The sequence below is a fragment of the Diadema setosum genome, chromosome 16 (genome assembly GCF_964275005.1).
Source record: "Diadema setosum chromosome 16, eeDiaSeto1, whole genome shotgun sequence".
NCBI classification, from domain to species: domain Eukaryota; kingdom Metazoa; phylum Echinodermata; class Echinoidea; order Diadematoida; family Diadematidae; genus Diadema; species Diadema setosum.
In genome coordinates this window covers 26,326,811-26,345,401 of record NC_092700.1, presented here as the reverse complement: position 1 = coordinate 26,345,401, position 18,591 = coordinate 26,326,811, and the positions used below count along the sequence as shown (strand labels likewise).

General features: G+C 43.2%; 1 protein-coding gene across 1 annotated transcript in view; it reads right to left on the bottom strand.

Annotated features, from left to right (window-relative positions):
* Positions 1-4,288: 4,288 nt before the first annotated feature.
* Positions 4,289-18,591, bottom strand: part of LOC140239755 (uncharacterized) — a gene marked incomplete at its 5' end in the record, with an annotated part of 30,079 nt that continues 15,776 nt past the window's right edge. The window contains 11 exons of the mRNA XM_072319575.1: positions 4,289-6,828; positions 7,877-8,162; positions 8,761-8,971; positions 9,664-9,967; positions 10,530-10,767; positions 11,450-11,566; positions 12,420-12,536; positions 13,223-13,385; positions 14,543-14,844; positions 17,424-17,611; positions 18,196-18,376. Of these exons, the coding sequence (XP_072175676.1) occupies positions 4,748-6,828; positions 7,877-8,162; positions 8,761-8,971; positions 9,664-9,967; positions 10,530-10,767; positions 11,450-11,566; positions 12,420-12,536; positions 13,223-13,385; positions 14,543-14,844; positions 17,424-17,611; positions 18,196-18,376 (4,188 nt within the window). The remainder of the gene's footprint in view (positions 6,829-7,876; positions 8,163-8,760; positions 8,972-9,663; positions 9,968-10,529; positions 10,768-11,449; positions 11,567-12,419; positions 12,537-13,222; positions 13,386-14,542; positions 14,845-17,423; positions 17,612-18,195; positions 18,377-18,591) is intronic.

The window sequence follows — 18,591 nt, the reverse complement described above, 5'->3', positions numbered from 1 at the left end:
CAAACCTACCAACTTGGGGGGGGGGGGGGGTAATTAAGACAAAATTTATTTTGCTTACAGTATTCCAAAGAAACATGAAACACAACATAGTCCACCAGGAGTGTATATTAATACCATTATATCGACAAGGTGCAAATGTAATAAAGACAAACTTGGGGGACTCTTGATAGTAAAAATTCCAAGAAAGTTGCCCACTAAAATTACCGTATCTTGTCGCAAGACATTCATTGATACCAAATCACATGTGCCTACAATTGTATACCCTGCTTTGCATGATAGCAGACAGTATTTTTGACTTGGTTGGAATTACTTATCAATCGTCACTTATCTTATTTGTGTGTGTGTATGGGTGGGGGGGGGGGGCATGATCAAGTCCACTCATTCAATTTGCCTGAAAGGAAAAATATCTCACTAGTGGATTTAGATTACCACATTGAACTCTTCAAGTGTAAAAAAATAAATTCAATCTATTGATAAAATGTGGCAATATGTAAATATCTGATTTTGTAATCTTATAAAAAGAAAAGAAAATATACTGTACAACATCAAAGCAATTATAATTTGATAAGAATCTTAATCTGACTTATGGTAATATTGAATCCAATTCCAAGAAGGAAACGAGAAAAAATGACATGGTTTTGTGCATGGAGAGTGGTACAAGGGTGTTTGTTGAGCATATACTACAATCTTCATGAAGAAACCACTTGCTCTAAAAGCCAATGGAATGAACACCATTCAGTTCAATCCAACCATACAGTCAAGCCCTTAAACAGAAAGCAGAATTGTCTTTTGGGAGGTTTTGCCAGCTTTAGACACATCCCCTGAAAGTTGATAAGTACTGGGGCTGTACACAGGAACACATACTCTTGCAACTTCACAGTTACAGTATGATACTCTTTTTGTTACCATGCAACAAGCCAGTTGGCAATTAGCTCATGTGCACATTTTCCAAATGATCTTTCGTTAATCTCAGTTGGTTATGCACTTCACTTGTTTTCAAAGCGACATAATACTTCAGCTTGCCAGACATAATGATGTATGGAATTCATGTTCAAACAAATATTGAACTTGCGTGAACCAGGTGACCAGAATGGCTCGTCAATTAACATTTATATGAAGCATTCATTTCTCTATTGTGTATGGAATGCATTTGCATTTCATTTCTATTATTACTGCCAAAAATTAAACTTTATTAAAATAATACTAATAATAATAATAATAATAATCTTTGCTATTATTAGGAGGATGTACTGGAAAACATCAATTACTGTAAAAGTGGAAATTTTCGCGGTGTTGAAATTTTCGAGCATTTCGCGCAACCAGAAACTAGCGTGAAAATAAAATCACGCGAATATTTTTGCTTGCCATACGTTCCTGTGCGTGATGTCTTGATTCCGCGGAATTAAAAACACGCGAAACTCTTCTGACCCGGCCTAGCGCGAAAAATTAGTCGCGCGAAAATATCCACTTTTACAGTAGAAGAATTCATGAATACTCTTTAGGACTCCCTACATCACAGACATTTATCTCAGTAAATTCAAAATTAACATACCAATTGTCAAAAATAACCTTTTTTTTTTGCTCATGCACAAAGTGGAACTACAAACTGGCTTACAAGCTGTTGTCTCTACCATTCCAGCCATGTACATTATTTGCTGCATTAAAAATGGCACATTATGACACTCTACAACCAGACATTGGTTAAAATGGCACCATTTTTGGACAATCAATATCGAAGGAGTTCAATGCACTCTAAGGGCTAAATACCGACTAGAAAATACCAATGCAATATTATTGACAAGCTTCCTGTATATCACACGCACAATGCATTGCAATGAGGACACACAATCCTAACTCGCTACACAGCTAAAACAAGCAGACAAATCAAATATACAGACTGGAAAGATTCCCGTCCTCGGTCATTTAAAGTTTTGTGCAAGTCAGGTTGTGTGGGCAACTGTGTCATGAATGAATGCCAAGACAAAGTATTTTCCCTCTTTGTGGACTTAATCATACAAGCACAAGGAAAAACTAGAAAATTAGCATAAATGCTCCCTTTGCTTTCACTTGATTCCTATTTCCCTAGCCCTATTCGTCACTACCCCCAAAGCAAAGGGGGGGGGGATGTGAATCCAACTGAAATGATACATAAATATCTAAAATCTAGTACATGTACATACTACTGAATTGCACCCACCAGTTCAGGTAGACTGATCATTCCTTGAATACATTATCCCATGCATTTTCTCCTTCATTTATTTTTTCTCCTCAGATGAGCAAAGTGAGATGTGCAGTTTTTAAAATCATATAGACTAGTCCGAGTGAGGTAATGCAGGCATTATAGGAGGGAAGACAAACAGGAAGAAAGAAACAAAAAGAACTAAATAAGTCACTAATTTCTGATCACATGGAGCATTGTAGCGTTAGAAGACAGTATTTACGACAATAGCATACTTGCTAAGAACAAAGTCACACACTGCAGTTTAACCAGCTGTCTGGCGTGCAGCATCACACTACACTGGACAATTATCATTTTTATCATGGAGAAGCGTGGAGGCTAAAGGACGGAAAACAGAGAGAAATATCTTTTGACGAAGACACTGATCCCAGCGGAAAATCATAAATCCATTGCAGCAAGAAAGAAAATGTGTCTTCCCTTACTGTCGATGATAGTAACATAAACGCAAGAAGCATAAATGAAAGAAATCAATCTTGATGTTCTGAAACGAAGCAATAAATCTCAAAGAGAAACTGTGACAATATCATATCAATCCTTGGCCAAAAAGCACAAGGGGATTAGCTTCCAGTGAACAATATGTAGCGTTTACGGCTTGTTCGCTCTGTTGTGCGATCCACTACGCTCACCAAGACTGGGCCATTAGTAGCTAATGGTGTAATTTTTGTTTACTTGTATCAGTATTTGCGTCAAAACTGAAATCTAGGTCTGAATCATGGAGTAATCGTCGTGATCGCATCGGATCTTGACGTCAGTCGTGGCAAACTGCGTTGATCGTAGACAATTTTTTAACTGTCCAAAACTTTTTATGCTCAGTTATTGCCACAACTGACTTTAAAATCTGATAAGCTCTGATACGATCCTCACGATTACTCCTTGAGTCAGACCATGATTCCAACAGCAATGTAGAATGTAATGGAAATTCCATGGTCAAACACTAGTGGTCGATCATGACGTGCGTAGCATATCGCACAACAGTGGGAACAAGCAAAAACAACTTTCTGCTTCTCAAGTAACACACACGCGAAATGTGATGCAAGGAACAGAATTCAGGGCATACCCGAGGCAGAGAACCCTGCAAAGAAAGTCAGACACAGGTATGATTGCAAAAATCAAAAAGGTTTCAGAAGAGAATTACCATCTGAGGATATACGAACGAGTTTTCCACACGACAGAGAAGCCTGTAAGCTGACGTTAAACTCCAGACATGCAGCTGCGTCATTATGAATCAACGCACCAAATAATAATACCCATAGCAAAATAAATGAGACCACTAAAAGCAACTTCACAGATGTAATTTCACTGCGTCCTACTAAACATCCACACCCATTTCCAAAGCTTTACACAGAATTGATTGAATTGGTATATTATTGATTGCTATCATTGAAATATGTTTGTTACAGATCCAGCTATGATACATTTCTGCAAATAGCCATTCAACACATGGGGGGAAACAAAAAACAATTTTTGCTGTAGGTTTCATTATCACCATTCTTGTTACATGTGGTACAAGAACCAATTAACAACTCTGCAACTCTACCTTAATGTGGTAGACAAGTTTGATTTTCAATTTTTTTTTTTTAAGCAATAGTCCTATAAATGTACAGTCTACCAATGTAGTACATTATCACCAATGGTACAACGGAAGCCTATGTATAATGTAGCAAAACATGACTATGCCAAATTACCCTGGAATCTCATCAGTAATGCCAAGTTTCCCCCAGCACACAGGCAACTAGTCTGTCCTCTAAATGAGCCAATGGACAAGAGGTAAGTTTGACAAAACAAGTGGGAAAGGAATCAACTGGTTCTTTTTTTGGCACACCTCTCGCTCTTGAAGATAATTAAAAAGACATAGCAGAGATTCCCCTTACAGAAACAAGTCACTGACCAGCATATTGGCATATAAACAATACAAAAGGAAAGAGAGAGAGAGAGAGAAAGAGAGAGATCTACTCACAATTTTTACATCTCACATTGATCAACAATGCTCTAGAGATGACATTTACACTACAACTATGCAGATTTGGTCTGATGGTAAAAAAAAAAAAAAAATTCTTTAGATTCCTTTGCAATAACTTTCTACACTATTGGCACTGGTTCGAGCCATCTTCCTCTTCCGAATATGCCGACACTTTCTTCTTGACTGAAGATGTTTGACATGTTCTAAAGAAGAATTTACGTGACAACAGCAAATTGCACTGAGATATGTGGCAATTGTGTAAATACAGTGTCACCAATTCAATGTGTACATTTTACAAATATCAAAGCTTGTTGAGTAGACATGTTCAGGAAAACAACAGATGCACCATATCCACAGAGGGAGAAAGCAATGGTCACCAATGCAATCACAAAACGCCAAGATGTACACAAAATAATTTCAGCATAGTTGACTAAAGAACCATGATTTTGAAGCTTTGTACATAGATGTACATAAATGTACATCTCGGCATGGACTGCGAATCTTTCCCCTCGAGTTCTTTGTGCGGGTCTCCCAGCCAGCTGAACCGCCTACCACTGGGCGCCGCCCCTGTAATCGAAGTCCTTCCCCCTCCTGTGCGGAGGTGGCACGTCACGGGGCCTGCCCCGCGGGTCGGGCATACCACCCCTCCTCTTCCTGTGGGGAAACATCCCACCGCCCTGCCTGCGCTCATCACGGTGATACTCCTCAAAGTCCCTCCTGGCGTCGTAGGGCCCCCATCCTTCCGGATCCCGCCTGCGACGGGGGTCCTGCCTCGCCTCATCCCTGCCCCATGGCCCCCGCTCATCTCTTCTGTCGTGGCCCATGGGTTCCCCCCGCCCCCACTGTTCTTCGCGCCTCTCTTGCCGGCCCCAGTGCCTTCTGTCGTCCACGTCGCCACCATGGAAGCGGTCCTGCCGGTGATCGTAATCTGTCCTGGCATCAAAGTCCTGTCCCATTTCCCACTCATCTCGAGGATTGAACGGATGTTTCCTGTCTTTGTCAGGCTCCCTTGGCTGATTCTGTGGGGCAGACGATGGACGGTCCTTGTTGCCAGGTTCGCCGTGGTCGTCGTCATACTTCCAGCCTTCAACCCCCGGTGGAGGAGGCTCCAGCTTGCGCTTCTTTGTGACTGGGACAGCTGGAGCCGGCGGGCCTACCGGTCCCGCTGGATGGAAGGGATGGCGGAGGGGCCCTTCTGGATGAGGGGCATGGTGCTTGGCAATGTCCTGGGGATGACCCTTGGGCCCTGGAAACATGAAAGATTGAGATGGATCTGGGTGAAGTGGAGCCCCCGGGGGCTGGTGAGGGAGTTCTGGACGGTGGCTGGGATCATGACTACCAGGTCTTGCGGCCTGTTGGTGCTGAGGCCAATGGTGAGTGGGATGCTGATGTTGCTGCTCCTGGGGTGGTACCTCATGGTGTGGCTGGTACTGACTATGTGGACCTGCATCCCACGTCCCTTGCAACTCCATCTGAGAGCTGCCTGTTACCTCTGGTCTTGCAACAATGAGTGGTTGATTTGGCTGGGACTGTGGTAAGTTTTCTGGCACAACATCTTGCCTGTCCTTGTTCTCCTGTGTTCCAGTTTGCCCCATTTTCCACATCATTGCATCTACAGCAAATTGGGGCAATTCTGGCGGTGGAAGAAGGGGTGGTGCTTGGGGTGTACTGACCGAGCCCTTCGGCACCTCTTGACCTTCTGCCAATGGTGCACTGACGAGGCCACTGGATGAGTCGTCCTTTGGTGTCATGGTGCTGGAATCAGCCGGTGCAAGTCTCACATCGGGGGATGTGCCCGCATCATCGGCGCTCTCCTCAGCATCACTCTTCTTACCAGCAGCCTTGTTGATCTCCGACTGGAGAGACTCAATCTGCCGGTCCAGGAGTGCCTTCTTGGCCTCCTCCACCTGCTTGGTGAGCTGGATCAGCAGCTGCTGCTGCTCCGACAGCCCCGTCTGTTCGCTGAACGCACTGAGCAGATTCTGTGAGGCGTCGGCTGCCACGCTTGCAATGTCACTGGCACGCACATCGCTCTTCTGCGGCTCTGCAGTATCGGTGACTGACGACTGCGCAGGTTCATCCTTGCTGATGGTCACCTCCAAACCCGGGATTGCGGCAGCAGTGGTAGCTGGCGGTTCTGCAGGCTCAGGTATCACAGCAGAGGGGGGCATGCTGCGCCCCGCACTCCAATCGTCCGCAGGATCCGATGGGTCATAGGGAGCCTCCCGCTCCTCAATTGTGGGGGAGTATGGCTCCTCCAGTTCAACCTCGAGTTGTTTGGGGTCTGCATTGGCATACTGCGCCACGATTGGATCGACCAGCTGGGTGTCGGGAACATACACCTCTTTGGTGCGCAGGGGAACCTGCGACTCTTTGTCCTTTATGATGTCCGATATCTCGCGGATGTTCGGCAGGGCCATACTGAACGATGACAAGGTGTTGGCCGGGGGCTGGATCTCCCTCGCGGGCTGGGGCTTCTTCTGTGGAATGTGCTGAGTTGGTGGTTCCTGTTGCTGCCGTCCGCTGGGCTTGGTCACACTCTCCTCGTCCAGGCTGAGCGATCGGGGAGGTTTGTCCTTATGTCGGACAACGATGCCCAGTAGGAGGTGAGGTCGGGACGGAGGCAAACCTGAGTAAGAAATATCGAATTCCAGCAACTGCAGTTAGGATTCGACTCATGCAACGAAGTATTGAACAAAGACAAAAGATGACTTGGTCATGAGTGCATACCTGCCAACCTTAAAATTCAGTAAATAGGAATAACAGAGAGAAAATGATACCCAAAATAGGAATTTGTACTCATCTCGAATACATCACTATTAGCAGAGTAAATAATAAAGACAGCACAAATGAAACTTCTTCTTTTCTATGAAATAAAAATGTTCCTATCAAATGGGAACACCTGGTTGGTATGCTAGTGAGACAAATATTGTCTTGAAACAACAAGATTTATATAGTTCTGCAAGGCATAATATTAAATTAAAAATTAAAATTGAATCAAAATTACAACATAATCATTGCTATTTGGCTGGGCTAATCACATACCAACTTTTGGCATCTATTGCGTTATTGCATTGCCATTTTGAATCCCTGTTGACAAAGACTTGTGTTTAAACTGATATTAAAGTAGCAGAAAAAGTGTAATGAATGTATCCATACATACTCTACAAGCAGACACTTTCACGAAACAGATATTTTCACAAATTGCTACTTGTCAGAAATTTTTTCGTGTTGTTAATTTGGCAGTTGCGGGTATCTGTTATTTGATCAGTACTTGTTACTTCATCTTTCACAAAATAAATTGTAAATAGGAATGGGTAACAAGTGGCAAAATGCTAGTAAAGCCTCCTGAATGTTTTCACCTAGTGATTCCCTGTACATGAACAAGTAGTATGCTCTGCATTTGAAGTACTGTACTAGCTTGTTGTTTAATACACCCTACATATCGCTACATTATGGCCCAGGCAGCATGCTGGATCTACAGTAGTCACTAGTGAAACAAGATCCAAAGCTGGCATGGCTTGATTTGTTTAATTTTTAGCGAAGATATTTTCATGTGTTGTTTTTGTGCATTTTCATAATTGCGAATTGTTATTTTCACAAAATTCACAAAAGTAAAACCATTTCAGCTTGTATACGTAGTAATACGGGGCCCTGAAGGCAAACATCATGCTCACCTGGTCCATGAAATGGCAAGATGTGGGATGGCACTTTGTCCGTAGACGGGAGGGCCAGCAGGTAGAAGTCCTTCACGTGGCTGCGGTTTTTGCCGATGACACCGATCCGCTGCCGCGTGTAGAAGTAGTCGAAGAGGGAGAAGTATGCCTCCTCTTCATCCCCCTGCCACACGTGGAAGCGCATGACGGTCATCTCGGTCGACTGCGACTGCTTGAGTTTGCCGAAGTAGTCCCAGACCACAGGGTATGGTATGCGGCCACAGACCTCCAGGGTGTCTTGCAAGTCCTTTGGAAGAGGTTGCAAAGAAAGGACGAGATTTACATTGTATATCCGCTCCCTGCCATTCTCCGTTCATCCATCAAAGTTTTCATCGTTGTAGCTTGCTTATGAGTCTGGACTAATTTTATGTGGAAAGAATAATGGTTGGATTTTTTTTTTTTTTTTTTTTTTGGGGGGGGGGGGGCAGGGTCATAATAAATTCACTGGAAATCTATAGACTTGTTTCATTGTTAGAATTTTGCATAGCTGCAGAATAATGTCTCCCAACATCATGTATGAAATCTTACAACAGTAAAACTCAGTTTGTAAAAAAAAACAAAAAAAAAACAAAAAAAAAAAACTAAATCCATGTCGTCGAACATACACTCGCCATTTCTACTGCGAAAAACGGTTGGAATTCTTCTTCTTTTTTTTTTTTCTTTTTTTTTTGGGGGGGGGTCCTAAGAAATTCACTGAAAATTTAAAGCATTGTTTCCCCTCTATCATAAAGATGTTTATCTGGAAAAAAGGTCTGAACTGCCTACCTCTACACTGCACCAGCTAACGAAAGGAATGTAATTTTCAGGGTTTCAAAAGGGACACAAGAACTATCAAACAAACTTACCAGGGGGATGGTGTGGGCTGGACCTGAGACATGATGTGCCACAGCCACAAACTTGGCCACCTCGTGCATGAAGATGAAGCCCCTCCAGGCCGGGGTCGATGGGGTCGCAGCCGAGGACGACGACCTCTTGACCTGCGCAGGTTGCGTCGGCTTTTCTCGGCCCGGCTTTGGCAGGGTGCGGACGGTGGGCGTGGGGCTTCCCGGTGGCGTTCTGATCATGTTCAATGATCACAAACAATAAAATGTTTAAATCATAATAAAAGGTGATTCCATTTCACATTGAACGGCTTTGGCAGGGTGCGGACGGTGGGCGTGGGGCTTCCCGGTGGCGTTCTGATCATGTTCAATGATCACAAACAATAAAATGATTAAATCATAATAAAAGATGATTCCATTTCACACTGAATGACTGCTAATCAATTGTTCTTTTTTTTTTCCTCACTTCTACCACGGCAAATTAATCATGTAGCGAGGAGAAGAGCTGTTTAACACCAAATCAATAAAACAAATAACTAATAGGATCACAGAAATTACTTTTATCTAGACTGCTACAAGAATTTTTTTTTTTTAATGCATCCAATAAATAGTTCTGCATCTCCATATTCAGCAGTAGCCTTCAAGTAACTCAGTGAACAGACCCCCACTGCCCCTACACACATGTTGTGGGGGTACAGGTGTGTGGAAATCTGATTTTCTTTGCCACATTCAGATCACTCCTGTATCACTCCACACAGCAACTTAATCACCATGTAGACATATATATCATCCATTTGCCTAAACTCGTGCAAAAGGGCGGGGGAAGAATATACACAGCTTCCTTTATTGGGCGACGGTGGATACTGCATGGGAGTTTTAGGTCCTAATGACTTGTACCCCAAAATGAGAAATGTCCAGTAATGTTACCTGGCCTCATCTTTAGGTGCCCTGATGATCACTGTATTCTCATCGTCGTCATCGTCGTCGTCGTCATCGACACCCTCTGCTGCCCCACTCACTGTCTCCATGAGGTCGTCGTAGAGCTCCTCGTTCACCGACTTCGGCCGGTACTTCTTCTCGTCCGCTTCCTCTCCGAAGAACTTCACCGGCTTCTCTCCCGTGTGCGGCTCCTCATCAAACTCTTCGGACACCCTAGAGGTCAGCTTTGGGGTGTTCCTCACGATGGCCTTCTTCTTGGATGCCTTCTCCTCCCTCGGAGCAGGGATCTTTCCTGGAAGATGGAACATTAAGGTGCAAGGCAAGAACTTCGTAAGAGAGTCAGAGGGACCAAAGCAAAGAAAAAGCCAGGTATGCGCAATTATTTTGAAGAAGTCCACACACAGTCACATGAAATGGAAAGCAAAAGTTGCTCACAGAACACGCAAGAGTTTGATAATAGAAACATAAAGGTAAGTCAAAGTAACAAAAGAAAGGCCTTTTACAAGGAAAAGCACCTCCATTGATAGCCAATCATAGATAAGAGATAAATATTACACATACGACAGTGGCGGATCCACAGGGGGGGCGCACCGGGCACGCGCCCCCTCTTCAATTTTTGTCAAAACAAAACAACTAAAAAGAAAAAAATGAGGGGGCATGTGCGCTCCCCTCCCCTCCCTCAATTTTGTAAAGGCGTCTTCCCTTTACGGAATTCCCGGATCCACCCTGTATAATTACCAGCTTCCTCCTGTGTGTAAGAATATCTATTGAGGGGACTTTACAATGGTGATTTAAGTTGTCTTGACACAATCCTAATGCAGAAAATGAGGAACAGGGGGACAGCGTGTTCTCACCTGTACAGATTTTGCAATTGAGATCAAAGAGATGGGCCTTGTGTTGGTCCGTGGTATCCACGAGCATGGTGGTAGGGGTGGGTGGGGAAGTGGGCGTGGTCGGTGAGGTGGGGTCAGCACTGTGGAGCCCAGTGGGGGTGGTTGGCGTTGTGGGCATCGCTCTTGTGGGACTCCTCAGCTCGCCGAGTGGGGGCGACTTTTCGTTTTTCGCAGCCTCTGCATCAATTTCCACGTGGGGCTGTGAAGGAAATTCAGAGTTCAACATCCAGTTAGTGTGCACCTGCTTTAGTACAAAATCACAGGACGGGTCAAACATTGAGCCACGCTGTTGAGAACGAGTTGATATATTGTTTGAAGTTTGGAAATAATTAGCATTTTGAGGTATGAGTTTTCTTCAATTTGTCTGCCCCCTGTACAAATGACACTTGTAAGATCGCAACTGCTGATTTACATTATTAAACAAACATGTTGGAAAAAAAGAATCAAAGGGAATTGAACCTGTCATCTACTGCTGTCTGGCAGCGACACTACCACCAGGCTATCCCTGCTTGCCGGCAGTGACACGCTGAACTTAAGAAATGAGCAGACAAATATAATATATAACAATTTGAGATACAAGATTTTGTTACCCCAGGGACGATAGGGCTTTCTCCCCCAAGAAGTACTGTAAATGCAGAAATTTTTGCATGCATTTCAATTTTCGTGAAGATTTTGCGAGAGCCAAGATTTGCAAAATCAAAATTCACACAAAAGTTCTCGTTCACACTATAATACATTGAATGCCAATGGCAAATTGCAAAAAAGTCATGCCACAAGAAAAACCACATGCTCCAACTCGCGAAACTTTCATGCCACAAGTATTTCTTGCTTTACAGTGTGAGTGTTACGGCTTTGTTTGCCACGATTGGCAGAGGGCTCACCACCAAATCTCCCAGCGTCTCCTCCCCAAGCTCCACCTCTCCTTTGTGGGTCTTCTTGACAAATGTCATCGGCATCGACTTCTTCTCCTTCTCCGTCTGCACTATCATGTCCAGCTCCTGGTGGGTAGAGGAGAGAAAAGGGGGAGGGGGTAAAGAATTGCAGACTTTTACAGAATTGATCCTTCCTTTTCTATTTTTGACAATGACAAAAATGGTGAATATCTATGGTCTATTAGCATAGAATGCCAAACTGGTCGGTTGACAGTTACAAATGCCTTTACTGTTAACGGTGGGGTTTCTACCATGAGCGTGAAAATATATTTTTAATTTTAATTCACTTAATTGATGAAAGCAAAATAATCATGCATTTATGAATTTTGAATGAATGTACAATTTGCATTGAAATTGCACATGAATTCACATTTTTGAGCAATTATGCTTGGACATGTTTGTACGTATTTATGTGTAACTTTAAAACCGTGTGTCAGGGTATCACAAATTTGGTGTCAAAAGACACGAAAAACCCGAGATAGAAAAAGTCTTGAAACATTGTGGCTATAGCCTTGGGCAGTGGCGACATATCACACGGAAAATTGAAGGGGGGGGGGGAAGGGGTGCTCCCAGGCCACCCTGGGTTCGACAATAGAAACAGGTGTCTCGCACACGTGCAGAACACCATTTTCTGCCAAATTAGCATCATTTTAGCGTTCGTGTCACAGATCTACGGTTGTGTAAAGCTCGGTAATGCCTCCAGTGACACTAAATGGCGGAGGCATTAAAAAACACAAACAAACCCTACCACTAATATATTTAATGCTTCCATGTTTACATAACCCTGTATGATTACACGAGGATGTACATGTATGTCACACAATAGGCATACAAACAAAGCATTACATACGCAGCCCATTTAATGAGATGATGAGACACCCATCACTATCTCTCTCTCTCTCTCTCTCTAGGCACTCACATTCTTGGCCTCCTGCTCCCTCCACTTCATGAGCTCCTTGGAGGCCAGCTGATCCGACGACATCCGCACCAGATTCCTCGGCGAGATCTCCCCCTTTAAGATGTGTCGAAACAGACCCTGGAAAATGAGAAAGAGAAAGCGGGGGATTGGAGAGCATTAGGTGATGACATCACAGTCAGAGTTCCGCCTACCCGTGGCAAAGGTCATCCAAGTTCCGTTCTTTGTCATATGACCACCTGGAAAGTGTATAGGAATAATGTCTCAACCATAGCGATGCCATTTAGGGAGAAGTAGTTGCATATGTAATGTTTGATAACGTATGCTGCACATTGTGCAATATGAGTGGGGAAAACCAAAGTGTTGGCAAGGTCTGAGTCACAATGAAGAGAAAAGAATGCAAAATCATTTTGAATTCATCTCCATGCACCGTCTCCTGAAGTGGAAAGTAAATGGTGCACTCAAAACACACTTTCGCAAGTTTTAAAAGACCAATTTGAGAGAACCACTTCCATCCGAGTTCAATTACTTTCTTGAAAGTTATACAGACACAGGAATCCCTATACAGGATGCTACAAAGTTTCACAAATGTGCTATGCAGCATTATTTAACACTAAATAGCACATCAAGCAGAGACCAAAGTTCAACAAAACGGTATAGTATCAAACTTTCCTCCACTGGAGGAACGATTACTGACTCAGAGGAGGAAGAGAATGAAAACGAGAGTAAAGCAGGAGAAGAAGATGAAGAACGAGAAGTTAAAAGTCGTCATAGCGACAAAACGAACAGTACTCGGTCGTTCCTACCAAATTCTTGGTGTCCTTGATGTTGAAGATGAGGGTGCGGTACTTGGCCTTGTACTTGGCCCCCGTGTCGTTGAAGAGCTTGTAGAGCTCAAACTCGATCTGCTTGGCCACTTTCTTGACCTCGTCTGCTGTCACTCCCTTCACATCTGGCGCCTTCTTCACCCTGTCATATCACAAGAGGTTTTATACTCTGAATTATTCACATCACTCTTCATGTTTTTCCTCCACAAAAACGAACTTTCCTTCTGTTTCCAGTGTACAGTTCCCACAGAGTGAATTTTCACGCGTGGGATGGAACGAGATTTTTCATGAGGTGAGAGTTGAGACGCCCTATTCAGTGGGGTACAACAGCCTCACGCCAAAGCTGCAACACAGTTATCAATCCACTAAAAGTCTCCACTGCCTAAATTGTAATTTGACCACTGATTATCCGTCTGAATGCACTGTAAACTCTTTAGTGTTACACATTCGCATGCCCACCTCAGTCAAAGGCTTGCCAACTTCATCACATATTTCACTCAAATGAACAGCCACACACAATGGGATCGATAGATGGCAATATGGGACAGAACATCGAAAGCATCAGCTACAGCTTTGTAAATACAAGTGACATCATAGCAAAGTTTGCAACTCGAATATAATTTTTGCTGTACTGCATTTCTAGCATGAACACTTCAATAGAAAGTTACATAGCTTTGAAAACAATGTCTTCCAAAAGTACTCACGCATTGCGGGTTCAGAATGATGTGACATATAGGGGTATACATCATGGCACAAAGAGAGTTTATTACCTCCGCCAAGGGAGGAGGTTATGTTTTCATCACCATTTGTTGGTTTGTTTGTCCATGTGCAAAATAACTCAAAAAGTAGTGAATGGATTTGGGTGAAACTTACAGGAAAGGTTGAAAATGACACAAGCAACAGATGATTGAATTTTGGTAGTGATCCGAGAATTTTTTGGGAATTTATGAAGGATTTTTGATATTTTGACAGGTAGGGGCAATGAACTTGGGAGTGCAAGTTGTGCGTATTTGAGGTTTGCATGCACGCACTATAGTGCGTACTCCAGTTTCTGCACGAGCGAGGCGCCGGGCAGCTGGAAGTTGATGATGTAACAAAATGTTTCTATATTGGGAAAGTGGGCTACTTTCAGCATGCACATATGAGTGGAAATCACTGATCTTGAGGAAGAACAAGATCAGTGGTAGATAAACCTACTTGGTGGAGGTCTGCGCTCTCAGAGTGTTTTTCTAGTTATTAAAATTGATGAAAAGTGAATTCTTTGCAAAGATGGAGATCAAGGGAGGCTCAACCTCTCACCTGGTGAGGAGAACTTCCAGCAGGGTGCGCTTGACGTTGACCCTCACGCTCTCCGAGGTCTGCTCGGCCAGCTTGCTGCTCTCCGCCTGGAGCCGCGCCCTCTCCTCCCGCTCCTTCTTCTCCCTCTCCCGCCGCTCCTTGTCCTCTTTCCTCCTCCTCTCCTCCTCCTTCCGCCTCCGCTCCTCTTCTTCCTTCTTCTCCTCCTCCCGCCTCCGTCTCATCTCCTCGATCCGCTGCCGGTCCCGCTCCCGCTCCTGGGCCAGCTCCTCCTCCCTCCGCTTCATCTCCAGGAGTTGCCGCACCTGGGAAACGGACATCACCGCAATGATAAGCAGATGCTCAAATGTGGCATCTTAAAGGTAAAATTTACATCCTGTTGCATGGTTTCATGCCTGCTTTCCCCATTTTCTCACCAGAATTTCAATAATTGAGACAGTTTAAAGGAGACCTCCGGATGATTTTCAAATTTTTACATTTGAACATATATAAATTAGCTATACTGGGTACAGAGTTTCAGGATTTATAATGATTGGGATGAAAAATAAGAATGTTTTCGAAGTTTATAACAAACGGCAATGAACAAGGATGATGACATGGCAGCCTCACCATAAGAATGCATGAGATGTGGCTCAAGGAAGCAGCACAAAAGGAGAAGGCATGCATAGATTACACACAGGTGAGCTTGCAAGCATACGGTATTGAAATGGAATGACACTGCTACATTTCTGAGATATGTGAGGCTCCTATGTCATCATCTTTGTTCAGTGTAATTTGTTTAAGGTTTTTGAAAGTACTGTTTCTCTGCTCAAGAACCACAATAAATTCTACAAATCTATACATGAAGCTGTTGATTTATGTACTACATGATGTGAAATTATGAAAATCGTCCGGAATGCCCCTTTAATGTGCAGGACATCTAAAAAAAATTAATGCAAAAAAAAAAAAAAAAAAGATCGACCAATTTGATGAAAAACGGATATAGAACCTTTTGCAAAGGAACTCTTCACATATACATACTATATAAAACACTATTGCCTAATGTATAAAAGTAGGGTGGTGGAGCAAGTAACCCACTTTACTATAGAGATTGTACTGGCAGAAAGCTGGAGTATACTAGTTTTCATGCCAACACATGTAAAGTGATGGAGCAGCTAGCCCATTTTACTGTAGTTTGTAGAACCAGAAAGCTGGAATCTATTCATTGCCAAGATACAATAGCTGTGGGTACACAATGTATTCAGTATGACCATGCAGCCAGGAAGATGAATGAATCTATGAAACAAAGGTGGTAGATCGTGCCTAGCTTGGAGGTTGAATGAGTTTATGAAACAAAGGAGGTACTGCCACCTTACTTGAATAGTGGATTTAGTGGCAATGACTGGACAGTGACTTAAAGGTGGAAAACCACATTAAAGTGGCTTGTACTGTTTTATGTTCCTTTGACGTTTACCACCTTTGTGATGTCATACAAGATCCAGAGTGCAGCATAGGTGTAATATGATTTGTATTACGTCTCTTTCTCAATCTCCCTCTCTATCTCCCTTCTGCTCTTTCTCTCTCTCTCTTACCATTCATGGTCAGTTTTTTTACAAAGTTTATCTACAAAGTGTCTCTGAGAAGGATTAGACAAGAAAGATTGGGCATGATACAAGAGATGAGTATTATGGGATAGTAGGAGCAGGAGAGTATACATTATATATTGAGGTTGATACATTGTACTTCAGGTCGCAGTCTCTCTAACCAAGCCCTGTGAAGTAGAAGGACGTGTTCCTGTTTCTCTGAGACCAAGCTGCTACATTTGAATACTTTTAGTGGAGGAAACCCAGCTTTTTGCATTTACATGAAGCTCTATCCTTGCAAAACTAAATCATGTCTACCATACATCAGTTCAGATTTGACCAGATGCTTTTAATGATATTTCATGGATGCTTTGCTGTACATTCTGAGCCATATCTCTTATGTTGGTTGATCTGAGGAGTCGAATGACTACTTAGTACTTTGTGGACCAGACTTGCAGCCTTCAGAATTTGCAGCAAGCCTGAAAATAAGTTTTATCTGGACAGGGACCCCTCCCCCCCCCCCCCCCCCCAACTGTGGGTCAACTTGACTCAGACATGTCTCTGGGCCCCGTTTCATAAAAAGTTGATATGATAACAACTCTTGCTGGAATGTCAATTGTCATAGTAATGACAAGAATGCAGCTTCCTGATTAGCTGTTGCTAAGGGAAGTTGTCATTCCAGCAAGAGTTGACATCCAAACATCTTTTATGAAACGGGGCCCTGGTCATCGTTCATGGACTCTCCTCACTTCATGAACCGAGCGCTCCAACAAGATTTGCCAGTAAGCATGCTGTAACCTCATTCAGCTGCAAGGACTGTTCACTTGAGTGCACTTTGCGCAAATATTGAATTGTAGAGACCCAATCCCCTTTCACTAAATATCAGAGTGGAATTTATGTAAGTACATTCTTACCTCTGACCATTATTTGTATAATTGATCTTTTTATTTCTTATGATGCAAGGAGAGCGAACTGGTCTCTCCAATGCTATATAAAATGATCATAATTCCAATGCTTGAATTCACATAAATCTCAACATCAAGGTGATCAATGTAATTCGATGTGTGCTGCATTGTCTTTGTCACTGCTTTGACACCCACATATTTGATTTGTTTAATAGTGATGTTTTCGGTGATTTATATCCATTTTGATGAAATTATGTCTTCTGGATGAGAATGAGCCACCCCGACATGTGACTTCCATTCTTTACATCCCTTACATAAATTGGTACTAAGATGATAAGATTGTTTAGACTCATGTTTAAACTACTGACCGACTCATCCACACTTCTAATATTCTGATGATGATAAACACATTCTTACCTTCTCCCGTCTTTCTTTCTGCCGCTTCTCAAGGCTCTCGCTGCTCGGCGTAGCCCCGTCCTTGTTGGGGCTCGTTATCTGCTTGGTGCTAACCTTCTTCTCCGAGTCGGAGGCAGACGATGTACGGCTGCGGTCGCTGTCGAGCGACGCTCGGCGCCCGTCTGGCTTGTGCTTGGAGGATCCCTTCGCTGTGTATTGAAATTTGCAGAATGACGCAAGTGTCAACACCATTGATCTGAGAACCTGCAAGAAACACTGCCAATGCTAGGGTTGTGTCTTGTGAGACAGTCGCCAGAAAGCACAGCACACTGAATGAGTCAAGAGAATCCTTATGCCTCGAGAGCATCTCTGCAATGTTAAACCTGGCATCACGAAATAACACTTCAGACTGTTCAGAAGCCCCCAGTAGCTTTACTGAGACTTCAGAATCAACAACTCCTGTGTTTGCTTTGAGAAGTCAATTTACTACCAAGGCAATTTAGAAGCAGAATGTATTCATAGGATATGTTAATTCCACCTGGCCCTATAACAATTTATTTTTTTAAACAAATGTATAATAATCAAATAATGGTCACAGAATTAAACAGATCAGATGCGCATAAAGCAAATGGACCAGCACGATATCACCCTACCACACTTCAGGCTTCATCATACAGATTACGAAAATGATAAAATAACTGTCAGAAGGGATACTGATGACTTGCAAAATCTGATGCAAAGTCTATGGGAGAACAGTGCACTAGCACGCTAGCACCAACCACCAACGCCATACCTGAATAGAAGGCCGAGGCGGTGTATCCATGCTTGATGTTGGGCCGCAGCACTTCATACGTCGGATGTCTCCCCAGCCAGTAGGGGAGCTCCTCGTAGGTGGGGGCGGTCAGTCCGGTCCGGAGACGTCCAGTGTGCCTCTCGATGACCGAGATCCTGTCATCCTCTCTCGGTTTGGTGGACTGATGGACAAAAAATATGACAGACATTTAAAGTATGAAACAACAAGCAGTTTATTCACAGTTTTACACCAACTAAGTACAGGCAGAATCTGATAAAAATGTATCACAAAAAGTCCTATGCTACTGTAATGAAGTCAAAAGAAAAACTCCACAGAAGTGTGCCAATACCAAAACAATTAGCATATGAATAGAGGTGTTTGTTTCCTAGTTTCTTC